This window comes from Danio rerio, chromosome 4, assembly GCF_049306965.1.
Source record: "Danio rerio strain Tuebingen ecotype United States chromosome 4, GRCz12tu, whole genome shotgun sequence".
Classification (NCBI taxonomy): domain Eukaryota; kingdom Metazoa; phylum Chordata; class Actinopteri; order Cypriniformes; family Danionidae; genus Danio; species Danio rerio.
The window spans coordinates 70,806,322-70,819,529 of record NC_133179.1 but is presented as its reverse complement, the minus strand read 5'-3'; the positions used below and the strand labels follow the sequence as shown (position 1 = coordinate 70,819,529).

The following is a 13,208-nucleotide window of genomic DNA, read 5'->3' as shown; positions in this document are numbered from 1 at the left end:
TTTTCTTGGGTAAACGGCACCAGATAGTCAGTTCAAGGCAACGACAGTACGGGTACACCCACAATCTGATGTTAAAAGAAGCCTGAAATATAGTGTGAGCTCACCTCAGTGTCTCCAGTTTACAGCGAGGATCCTTCAGTCCATCAGAGAGCAGCTTCACACTCGCCTCTCGTAGTTTATTCCATGACAGATCCAGTTCTCTGAGGTGTGAGGAGTCTGATTTCAGAGCTGAAGCCAGGGCAGTATAACCTTCGTCTGTGATGTCACATGCGCACAACCTGTAGCGCACAATGTTTCTCTCAGTTCAGCAGTAGCAAAAACAACAGTTACAGAGTCAGCCTAGAAATGTAACCCCGCTGGCTCTACACCACCCAACCCACTCCGAGCTGGTTTCGAACCAGCAACCTTCCGCATGGGAGTCGGGTGCTCTACCAAGGAGGCTAAAGACCATGGCCTCTGTCGCTAGAGCACCTTTTAGAGGTCAGAGGAGTGAGGTTTACCTGCACAGCACACACTAGCTGGCCTCCGTTACACTCACCCCCCTAAACCTCACTCCCATCCGGGTCACGGCACCAATGTAACCCCGCTGGCTCTACACCACCCAACCCGCTCCGAGCTGGTTTCGAACCGGCAACCTTCCGCATGGGAGTCAGGTGCTCTACCAAGGAGGTAGAGCCGTTACCTCCGTTACACTAACACCAGCTAATGTTGATCAGTCAACACAAATAGGCTCAAAAACATATGGGAAGAAGTAGCTAACATGTTGCTATGAGCAATTAGATATGCCCCTGTCCTTTACATACAAACTCGCATCATTTTGACATGTCTTCCCTTTCTGTCTGCTCAGGAAAGTGAGGTCAAAATGGTCTAATATTGCACTGCAATGAGCAGAACTAGTGTTGTCTCCAACTTGGCTTATTTTTTGTGTCAGGTGGTTCTTTACCTTGTTAAGAAGTGCATTTAAAATCGGTGGTCAGCAGTCTGTGTACGTCATGTTTTGGTGATGGTACGGCTCACTAGCAAACTCACCCAAAGAGGTACTGTTACATTTCCTGTACATTTCTGTGTTGCGTGATTATTATTTATATATATTTTTCTCGCTAGTCTCCCTCTTTCTCTCTCCGTGCTCGCTTGCTCTCTACCTCTCTCCCGCTTCCACCTATACAGTGGCTCCGATTTGCGATTTCTCCCAGCTGTTTGCCGTGCCCCCCTTGACATCACCCAAGGTCTCCAATCCAGCCGCTGCCACTGTGGCATAAAAGTGGTGACAGGACGCTACTCTGGAGGCCCTGAATTTCCGTGTTGTGCTGTGTGTCAGTGATTTTGATGCATGTCTACTGTGTGTTACAATTTGGTATCTGTCCGTTATTTGCCTGTTCTCCATTTGTCTACCGTCAGTGTCATGCGCGAGAGTGGGACAGGTAAGAATGTCGCGCGACATACATTGTGCACAAGTAGTTTGAATATCTCTGTTAGTAGACACACTAGGTAGGGGGCGTGCTCCACCCACTGTACTTTTGTTTTTTTCTCATCAGATATTATATATATATATATATATATATATATATATATATATATATATATATATATATATATATATATATATATATATATATATTTGGCATTTATTATTATCACTATCTTTTTAAATAAACTCACTTTATTGCATTTAGCTGGTCTCGGTATTTTTGTCCCTCACTTGTTGATATTGTGTGTTTGTTTATGTGTTTCACCCAAAAATTAATGCTACTCCTCTTCCCCTAGAATTACCATCTACTAAAAAGTACCAGGTGCTAGTAAAAAAAACTCCAAAAATGAGCCATACTCAACTGAACCCTGCTGAAAAATCCAGCTTAAACCAGCTTAGGCTCGTTGGCTGGTATTAGCTGGTTGACCAGCCTGGTTTTAGAGGGGTTTTGGCCATTTCCAGGCTGGTGTACAGCCATTTCCAGCCTGGTCTTAGCTGGTCAGGCTAGAAAATGACCAGCTTGACCAGCCTGGTTTAAGCTGGACATAGCTGGTTTTGGCTGGGCTCCCACCCTGGCTAGGCTAGTCAAGCTGGTTTTAGCTGGTCATCTCCCAGCCTGACCAGCTAAGACCAGGCTGGAAACCAGCCTGCAAATGGCTAAAACACTTCTAAAACCAGCCTGGTCGACCAGCTAAAACCAGCCCATCAGCCTAGGCTGGTTTAAGCAGTTTTTTCAGCAGGGAACCATACTGTGCCATGTGCTAGCACGCATTCTGTGCATTGCTAATACTATATGCTGTACTTAATTGTTTTAGTTGGCGTTCGGTCAACTGCAATCTCACTTAAGTTTCTCCAGTTTACAGTGGGGATCCTTCAGTCCATCCGAGAGCCGCATCAGACCTGTATCTCCCAGCTGATTCCATGACAGATCCAGTTCTCTGAGGGGTGAGGAGTCCGATCTCAGAACTGCAGACAGAGCAGCACAACCTTCAACTGTGACTCCACAATCACTCAACCTGCAGATCAATGACACATCGTTTCGGGATCAGTGAAAACCACAAGACATTACACAGTTTAGTTTTCTGAATAACATTATGATGGCAGACCCTTAATATAATAGATAAAGTAGTTTCACTCATGAATAATGTATTATCTTACTCCAGTTTCTCCAGTTTGCAGTGGGGATCCTTCAGTCCATCAGAGAGCAGCTTCAGACCTTTAGCCTCTAGCTTATTCAATGACAGATCCAGTTCTCTGAGGTGCGAAGAGTCTGATCTCAGCGCTGAACCCAAAGCAGCACAACCTTCATTTGTGATGCCACATTTTCTCAACCTGAAAACAATGCAGAACCCTCCTTAATCTATTAGTTCTGAAGTAAACATTTGAAGACTGGGGTTTAGAGACAATCTATGTCAGGGGTGGGCAAACTTGATCCTCGAGGGCCGGTGTCCCTGCAGAGTTTTGTTCCAACACTAGTCAAACACACCTGAACATGCTAATCAGTGTCTTTAAGATCACAAGAAATCTATAAGCAGGTGTGTTTGATTAGGGTTGGAGCTAAACTGTGCAGGACACCGGCCCTCCAGGACCGAGTTTGCCCACCCCTGATCTATGTGGAAGAATTCATTTTTTAAAAAGCCTTTAAATTAGCATCATACCATTAAGTTTAATGTTATTGTGAAAAGAAAAGACATCCAAATGTCTACGGAAAAGTGTCAGGCCAAACTAATCCTACCGCTGACAGTGTGCCAATGTAATGGAGGCCAGCTAGTAGGTGCTGTGCAGGTAATCCTCACTCCTCTGATCTCTAAAGGTGCTCTAGCGACAGATGCTATTGGCCATGGTTTTTAGCCTCCTTGGTAGAGCAACCGAATCCCATGTGGAAGGTTTCTAGTTCGATACCAGCTTGGAGCAGGTTGGGTGGTGTAGGACCGGCGGAGTTACATTGGTGCCGTGACCTGGATAGGAGTGAGGTTTAGGGGGGTAAGTGTAACAAAGGCCAGCTAGTAGGTGCTCTGCTGGTACAACCTTTAAAGGTGCTTTAGCAACAGATGCTAGAGGCCATGGTCTTTAGCCTCCTTGGCAGAGCAACCGACTATCAAGCGGAAGGTCGCCGGTTCGATGCCAGCTTGAAGCAGGTTGTGTAATGTAGGAACTAAGGGTGTTACACCAACATAAATGTAAACTGAGCTAAATGTGATTAACGTTTAGAACCATTTTGAGCCTCCCCTTCCCAAAAATGTTGGCATAAATAAACATTAGATTAAGTCATCGTTTTCTCTAAACCCAGTCTGGATTGAACTGGACAGATGTCTCTTTTACAAACAAACATATAGCTGAATTCTTTCTGGCAACTTAAACAAATGCTCTTAAGCAGGGGTGCCCAAACTCTGTCCTGGAGGGCCTGGTTTAGCTCCAGCTTCCTTCAACACACCTGCCAGGAATGTTCTATACCAAGTAAAGCTGCGGTCACACTGGACTTTTCTCCCCATTGACTTCCATTCATGCACACACGAATACGTGAGACTGGAAACGGACGCTCATGCGGCAACATTCGCAGTTCGCTACGATGGAATGGTTCAAGCTTTGTGAACTCTGACCTGCGAAATCGCATCATGTGATTGTGTGAGACCAATCGAGGATCAAAACATGACCTCTCGGGACAGATTTGTAAAACATGGTCCAATCGCTCGCTTTTTAAATGTCTAATCATCTTGTTTAATCCTGCCCCTTTTCACAGAACCATACGACAGAATTTCTCACGCACAAACTCTAGTGTGACTGCAGCTTAAGAGCTTGGTTACCTGGGTCAGGTGTGTCCTATTGGGGTTGGAATTAAACTCTGCAGGCCCTCTAGGACCAAGTTTGGGAACCCATGCTCTTGGAAAAAAGTCCCACCCAACAATTTACAGTACGCCATTGAGCAGCAGCCACTATCACCAGAAAAAAATATGTTACTCTCAGGGAATGGGTTGGAGACAGCTGCCTAGTTTGCCTATTGCTAGAAACAATACTTGCCAACAAATAAGAGTCAAGCACAGCACTGCAATACACACATCTGATGACTGTCCCCAGGTCTACTTACTGAGCTGATCTGGAGGCCTCAAGTACTGGCAAGAGATTCCAAAGTACTTCATCAGACGCCATGAGGTTTGGTTTGCTCTTGCTGCTTATGTATTTACTCAAATCAAATTTGTCCAACTGCTCCGACGTCAGCAAAACAAAGACAACAGCTGACCACTGTGACGAGGACAATCTGGTGCTTGGAAAACGTCCACTTCTAACATAATCCTGGATATCATTCACAAAAGATTGATCACCCAGTTCATTTAAACAGTGGAAGAGATTGATGGATCTCTCTGGTGAAGGATTCTCATTTATTTTTGATTTGATGTACTCAATCGTTTTCCCTTTGCTGAATGATATGTTTCCAACATGTGTCAGAAAACCTTTAAGGAGTGTCTGATTTGACTCCCGCGAGAGACCCAGAAGGAATCGAAGGAAAAGATCCAGATGTCCATTTTTACTCTGTAAAGCCTCATCTACAGCTCTTTGGTGGAGGTCAGAGATTGTTTGACAAGCATGTGCATGTGTTGATCTTAGGTTTTCCCAGAGAACGTCTTTCTTGTGCAGCAATAATGAAAGCAGTACATAAAGAGCGGCTAAATGCTCCTGAATGCTCAGATGAACAAAGCTGAAGACCTTCCCCTGGTAAAATCCCAGCTCCTCTCTAAAGATCTGAGTGCACAATCCTGAGTAAACAGATGCTTCTGTCACGTCAATGCCGCACTCGCTCAGGTCTTCCTCATAGAAGATTAGGTTGCCTTTTATAAGCTGCTGGAAAGCCAGTTTCCCCAGTTTGAGGATCAAGTCTTCATCCTTCACATTCTTCATGTAGTCCTTCTCATGCTTAATGCTGGTCTGAATGATCAGAAAGTGTGTGTACATTTGAGTGAGAGTTTTGGGGATTTTTCTTTTCCACGATTTCCTCATCATCTTCTCCAGAACCGTGGCGGAGATCCAGCAGAACACCGGGATGTGGCACATGATGTAGAGGCTTCTTGATGATTTAAGATGTGAGATTATTTTGTTGGCTGAACTCTGATCGCTGATCCTCTTCCTGAGATATTCCTCCTTCTGATGGTCATTGAAGCCTCGCACCTCGGTCAGTCGATGGACAAACTCGGAAGGAATGAGATCAGCTGCCGCTGGTCTGGAGGTGATCCAGATGAGAGCGGAGGGAAGCAGATTCCCCACAATCAGGTTTGTCAACAGCATGTCCACTGAGGTGAAATCACTTACATCACACAACTTCGCATTTTCCTGAAAGTTCAGAGACAGGCGGCACTCATCCAGACCGTCAAAGATGAACAGCACTTTATTTTCTTCACTGGATAACTCCATTTCTTTAGATTCCGGAAAAAAGGTCTGAAGCAGACCTAACAGGCAAAGATTCTTGTCTTTCATCAAATTGAGCTCTCTGAAAGGTAGAGGAAATATTAGCTGGACGTCCTGATTCTCCTTCCCTTCAGCCCAGTCCAGGATGAACTTCTGCACCGAGACTGTTTTTCCGATGCCGGCGACTCCCTTTGTCAGCACAGTTCTGATGACTTTGTCTTGACAAGGTAAAGGTCTAAAGACATCATTGCATTTGATCTGCGTGTCCTGTATTGTTGATCTCCTGGATTGTGTCTCAATCTGTCTCACCTCATGCTCACTGTTGATCTCTCCACTTTCCCCCTCTGTGATGTAGAGCTCGGTGTAGATCTCATTCAGGAGTGTTGGGCTTCCTTGCTTCGCCGTTCCCTCATACAGACACTGAGACTTCCTCCTCAAGTTGGATCTATATGTCTTCGTGGCTTCAGCATGTTGAGGGCCATGGCTGTAAAATTTAGATGACAAAATAATAGAATATGATGTATATTCAAATTTCATACACACTTACGCGTCATGTAGAAAATCTGATGACAACCAGAATCTTTAAAAGCAGGGGTGGGCAAACTCGGTCCTGGATAGCCGGTGTCCTGCACAGTTTAGCTCCAACTCTAATCAAACACACCTGCTTATAGATTTCTAGTGATCTTGAAGACACTAATTAGCATGTTCAGGTGTGTTTGATTAGTGTTGGAGCTAAACTGTGCAGGACACCGGCCCTCCAGGACTGGGTTTGCCCACCCCTGTTTAAAAGGATTACTATGTGTTCAACCAACACAAAAGGTAACATAACATTGAGCATAGATCCCAGGATCCTAATACTTTAAGGCAGGGGTCACTAATCTAGGTCCTGGATGGCCGGTGTCCCTGCAGGGTTTAGCTTCAACTTGCCTCAACACACCTACCTGAATGTTTCGAGTATACCTTGTAAGACCTTGATTAGCTTGGTCAGGTGTGTTTGATTAGGGTTGGAGCTAAAATCTGAGGGTCAACGGCCTTCCAGGAACAAGTTTGGTGACCCCTGCTTTAAGGATTGGGTTAAAGGAAGTTGCGAGGACTCAAATTGTTTTTATTCATTAATAAAACAAAAACAAATATGCAACAAAAACAACACGTTGGGGGAAAACGTTAAATGATGAATAAAGTCTCGACTGGGCTGACAAGGCAGAACAGGTAGGAACAAGAACGGAAGGAAAAATTGATGAACTGGCACATGACAGCAAACACAAGAACACTATGACGGTTGACAATTGGAGGCGGTAGACCAGGGGTGCCCAAACTCAGTCCCAGAGGGCCGGTATGCTGGAGAGTTTACCTTAAACCCCAATTAGGCACAGCTGAACCACCTGATCAAGCTCTTACTAGGTATACTAAAAACATCCTGGCAGGTGTGTTGGAGCTAAACTCTGCAGGACTACGGCCCTCAGAGACCAAGTTTGGGGAACCCTGGGCTAGACAATAGCACATGGCATAAAAACAAACCTTGTGCTTGCATCAAACAGAACAATAAAACAAAGCCAGGGCTCTAACTGCATACAAACCAAACATGAAAGTATGCAGCCCCATGTCAACAAAAGCCATGTACTACACAAACTCAACCCAGGCTCATTCTGAAAGCGTAGTCCTGTGGACGTTTCTGGAGGCCATGAAATACGTCCGGGGAGGTACATATTTTTGAGAATCCGCGAGAGGCCGCTGTGTGCACATTTTCCCATCTCATATGTCTCTCACGAGTGCCGTTCGTGCCCAAGCTGTTCTGGCGTAAACCCACCAGAGGCCGCTGTCGACCGACCCACCCTCCTCCTTCCCTAAACCTAACCAGTTTTCAACCCGGGCTCATTGTGGAAACATAGCCCCGCGGACGTTTCTGCGGACCGAGAGATACGTCCCGGGAGGTACGTCCCGGGAGGTACGTATTCGAGCGGTTTTTGTTTTTTGCGGATCCGCGAGAGGCCGCTGTGCGCGCTTTTTCGCGTCTCGGGTGCCTCTCAGGAGCGCGCGCCATTAGCGCCCACGCTGTTCTCACGCGAAAAGCCGCCCGGCCGACCCTCCACTTCCTCCTCCTCCTTCCTTAAACCCAAGCAACAGTTTGCAAAAGCCGTCAAGAAAAAAAACCAAAAAAGCAAAAGCCCTCGTCTTTGATTTTGACCGCGTTTTCGGATCCTGCCACCTTCTCGCCCTTTTTTTTCGGATTCTGTTTTTCATCTTACCTGATTTCCGCAACCGCTGTTCCCCGGATTCGATACCGGTCGTCGTCCCCGCGGCCGGCTCCTCCTCCGGGGCATCCGCTCCGCTGACGCAACGCTGTGAGCTAAGCGGACAAACAGGTTGCATCGGGAAAGCCCTCCACTCGGAGGCGAGCCGTCGGCCGGCGAGCGTGAAGAGGAGGAGCGGAGCGGCGCCACACCGTCCCGCAGCGTTCGCTCGAAAAAAACTAAACGCGTCCGTACGTACCTCCGGCCACGTAAATCGCGGTCTCCAGAAACGTCCGCGGGGCTACGTTTCCAGAATGAGCTTGGGTTGCCAGTTTTACTGATTGACCCACCCAGGCCCCACCCGATTACTTCCCTAAACCCAACAGACGGTTTACAAAAACCTTCTAGAAAAAGAAAAGCCCTCATCTGATTTTTAACCACGTTTTCGGATATTACCACATTCTCACCCTATCGTTCACTCATTCGGTTTATTTTTTGGATTCTGTTTTTGTCTTACCTAATTTCTAGAACTGCTCTTCCTCAGACTCGAACCCGGTCATCGTCAAGGTCAACTTCTCTCTGCATCAGTCCTCTGATGTACACAACGAACTAACTAGACAAACTAGTTGTGGTGGGAAAGCCGTCCACACGGAGGTAAGCAGTCAGCCGGTAAGCGCCAAAATGAATGGCGTCGTAGCGCCCCGTAGCGTTCGCTTAAAAAAATTCAATGCAGCCATATGTACCTCCGGCTACACAATTCGGGGTCTCCAGAAACGTCCACGGGTCTACGTTTTCAGAATCAGCCTGTGTTGCACAAACTTGAACTTGTATTGAGACATGAGTGCACAATGAGCAAATACGAGCGAATTCTGCATCAAACTGAAACTGAACTACACAGAAGTGCCAACAATTAATAGCATGACACAGACAAATGAAATGAATACATGTCATCCCTGACATCCGATCCACCAAACTTATTCCTTAAGGGGTTCTGCAGAGTTTAGCTCCAACCCTAATCAAACACACCTGAACAGGCTAAATAATGTCTTACTAGGTATACATGATACTTCCAGGCAGACGTATTGAAGCAAGTTAGAGATAAACTCTGCACGAACACCAGTCCTTCAGAATCAAGATTGAACCAACAGTTTCCAACACTTCAGAATCAAAACAGGCACAAGTGTCAGGATTGTGCATATACATGTGTATAAACCAAAACAGCTTATTACAGTGTTTACCTAAACCTAAGTTCAGTGCGTTCACTGAACTTCAGTGAAGAATTTGCTGGCCAGTCACTCTTCGTGGACACACAGCTGGGTTCTGGTGGATCCAGTCTGCGAATTAAAGATGAACACACAAGATAATGTAATTAATATATTTGTTTACAGTATAACAGCAGCAAATTAAATCAATTCATCATTTGAATGGCTTATAGGCCGTGATTACCTAGACCTAGCATCAGAGTCCCCACTTAAGTTATGTGGAGGATTCATGGACCAGTCGCTCCTAATGGAGACACAGCTGGGTCCTGGTGGGTCCGGTCTGTGCATTTAAGATGAACACACATGAACGTAATCAACACAACCTTACTGAATGAATGACTGAATTAATATATTAATTATAATATTAATAATAACTAAGCTTTTGGAGAACTTTATACAGTTAAAGTCAGAAGTCTTAGCCCCCCTGTTTATTTATTTTTTTTCTAATAACTGATTTATTTTATCTTTGCCCTGATGAGAGTAAATAATATTTGACTAGATATTCTTCAAGACACTTTTATACAGTTTAAAGTGACATTTAAAGGCTTAACTAGGTTAATTAGGCAGGTTAGGGTAATTAGGCAAGTTATTGTATAGCAATGGTTCGTCCTGTAGACTATCGAAAACAAATATAGCTTAATATAATAATAATATTGTCCTTAAAATGGTGTTTAAAAAAATTAAAACTGCTTTTATTTTTTAGCCGAAATAAAACAAATAAGTCTTTCTCCAGAAGAAAAAATATTATCAGACATACTGGGAACATTTCCTGAATCTGTTCAACATCATTTTGGAAATATTTAAAAAAGAGAAAAAAATCTAAGAGGGGTTAATAATTCTGACTTCAACTGTATATTTATATATATGTATTACCTAGACCCAGCATCAGATTGCCCACTAATGTTATGTAGAGGATTCATTGACCAGTCACTATTCAGGGACACACAGCTGGTTCTGATCTGTGCATTAAAGATGAACACAAGTCAATGTAATCAACACACAACCTTATATTCAAGTCTTTTAAATTGAACCAATGAAAGAATTATTTCATTAATAAGGATCTCTCATTCAAGACTTTTGAAATTGATTTATCTCATTAATATGCATTATGCAGATGAAGATTTCACAGCACATGCTAATCCACCATTTAGAGCTGTTAATTAAGATATTTTATTTGATAAATATTTTTAATAAAAAACTGAAACGGATTCCAGGCAGACGCTCTATAATGATCATGTGAACACAGATTATGTAATTTTTCTTCAATCCCATCAGGTGAAGTTTTTTTTCCCTCTCCGCTGTCGCCACTGGCTCGCATGGTTCAGGATCGGTAGAGCTACGCATGGATGAATTTGCTCTTCAGTGTTTGAACTCTCAGTAATGATTAAATCACACTGAACTGAGCTAAACTGAACTGAACTTAAACACTAAAAACTGAACTACCCTGATCCAGTTACTATGACCATTTATGTGAAGCTGCTTTGACACAATCTACATTGTAAAAGCGCTATACAAATAAAGCTGAATTGAATTGAATTAAATAAGCCACATGAAAAATGTTACTATAGTTTTGGAAAGACTGGCATATTATTTTAAGTGATCCCACCCTCAAAGAGTGTTTTGATAAGTCACCCCGTTTAGTACACAAAAAAAACATCTAATATCCGAAATATGTTAGTAAGAGCTGATCTAAAACCCGCTCCACATTTTTTAAACACCATACCACAGGGTAATTTTCAATGTGGCAATTGTTTACAGTGTAAACATCTACTTTCACACATCCTCATACAGCGAAAAATAGGTACTATTTCGTGTAAGACAGCGAACGTAATCTATATGCTGCGGTGCCCGTGTGGTTTATATTTTGTAGGTAAGACGAGTAGACCTTTAAAAATTCGTATTTCTGAACATCGATGCGCTATTCGACACCATGATCCTAGAAATCCGGTTGCGCAACACTTTTCAGTTATGAGACATTCCGTCTCTACTCTACAATATATAGGGATTGAAGTTGTGAAGTGTCCACTATGGAAGTTTTTTCCTAACAAAATTAAAATGAAAATTCAAATGCTTAAAAGATCAAACTATAAATCAAATGCTCAAACCGACATTGCAAATGATGAAACAAATCCTCAAACTGACTCTGCAAATGGTGAATCAAATGCTCAAACAACTCTGCAAATGGTGAATCAAATCCTTAAACGACTCCGCAAATGGTGAATCAAATGCTCAAACTGACATTGCAAATGATAAAGCAATTGCAAATGAGGTGTCAATCAACCAGCATAGGCGGAGCTTTAAGGCGGAAGAGTTTGTTGTTGACAACTACCGGTAGCACTACGACTTTTTCAAGGCGTTCAGATTTGCGTGCACTGTTCCACGTCGTGTCCGTATAAACTCGTGAAAGAGTAAGCGAGAAATCTCCTACTGCTTCTGTCCACATTCTGAAGTGTTTATCAGATGGGTACATCTATCATAGGAGGCCACGAAAAACCATACGGCAAGATGATAGAAAAAAAAGTTACATAACTGACGTTACAAGCGCAACTTTAAATAAATGGCAGGTTTAATAAATCTTAATTTAAATTAATATTTTATTACATAAGATATCCTTGTCAAATTTCACCTAATTTGTTGTTACCTTTATTGTGTAACATTTTTTTATCCACATGTAAAAAAAAGTCGTAAAAGTCGTAGTGCTACCGGTTGTTGTCAACAACAAACTCTTCCGCCTTAAAGCTCCGCCTATGCTGGTTGATTGACACCTCATTTGCATTTGATTTATCATTTGTGATGTCAGTTTGAGCATTTGATTCACCATTTGCGATGTCAGTTTGAGGATTTAATTTATCATTTGCGATGTCAGTTTGAGGATTTGATTTATCATTTGCGATGTCGGTTTGAGGATTTGATTTATCATTTCAGGAGTCGGTTTGAGGATTTGATTCACCATTTGCAGAGTTGTTTAAGCATTTGATTCACCATTCGCGGAGTCGTTTAAGGATTTGATTCACCATTTGCAGAGTTTGAGCATTTGATTCACCATTTGCAATGTCGGTTTAAGGATTTGATTTATAGTTTGAGCATTTGATTCACCATTTGCGATGTCAGTTTGAGGATTTGATTTATCATTTGCGATGTCGGTTTGAGGATTTGATTTATCAATCCAGGAGTCGGTTTGAGGATTTGATTCACCATTTGCAAAGTCAGTTTGAGCATTTGATTTATCATTTGCGATGTCATTTTGAGCATTTGATTCACCATTTGCGGAGTCGTTTAAGGATTTGATTCACCATTTGCAGAGTTGTTTGAGCATTTGATTCACCATTTGCGGAGTCGTTTAAGGATTTGATTCACCATTTGCAGAGTTTGAGCATTTGATTCACCATTTGCAATGTCGGTTTAAGGATTTGATTTATAGTTTAAGCATTTGATTCACCATTTGCGATGTCGGTTTGAGGATTTGATTTATCATTTCAGGAGTCGGTTTGAGGATTTGATTCACCATTTGCAAAGTCGGTTTGAGCATTTGATTTATAATTTGAGCATTTGATTTATCATTTGATCTTTTAAGCATTTGAATTTTCATTTTAATTTTGTTAGGAAAAAACTTCCATAGTCCACGTCGGGGCGGTGATCTTAATAAATTGCTGTTGCAACGCGAAGCTTTCTGGATTTTCACTTTAGACACATTGTCTCCAAAAGGTTAAAATGAGGAGTTTGACATTCGTCCTTTTGTGTAATAACTTTTAAATAAGTCTTTATTATTTAATTAGTGTCCCAGAGATGGGTTGTGGCTGGAGGGGCGTCCCCTGCGTGTAAGTGTGCGGGATGAGTTGGCGGTTTATT

The 13,208-nt window shown here is 42.9% G+C and overlaps 1 protein-coding gene across 6 annotated transcripts in view; it reads right to left on the bottom strand.

The window, feature by feature from the left end:
- The window catches only part of LOC100150280 (protein NLRC3-like), a 30,740-nt gene that overhangs the window by 7,012 nt on the left and 10,520 nt on the right, over positions 1-13,208 (bottom strand). For 2 of the 6 annotated variants that reach the window (XM_021475299.3, XM_073948320.1), the window contains 7 exons: positions 10,233-10,318; positions 9,544-9,639; positions 9,336-9,431; positions 4,554-6,350; positions 2,627-2,800; positions 2,311-2,484; positions 105-278 (listed from right to left, as the gene is read on the bottom strand). In XM_021475299.3, coding sequence (XP_021330974.2) covers positions 105-278; positions 2,311-2,484; positions 2,627-2,800; positions 4,554-6,350; positions 9,336-9,431; positions 9,544-9,639; positions 10,233-10,279 — 2,558 coding nt within the window. In that variant the 5' untranslated portion in view covers positions 10,280-10,318. Of the gene's footprint in view, positions 1-104; positions 279-1,620; positions 1,998-2,093; positions 2,485-2,626; positions 2,801-4,553; positions 6,351-9,335; positions 9,432-9,543; positions 9,640-10,232; positions 10,319-13,208 lie in introns of those variants that run through there. The other 4 variants (XR_012402497.1, XM_073948321.1, XM_073948322.1 and 1 more) reach the window with 4 other exon arrangements.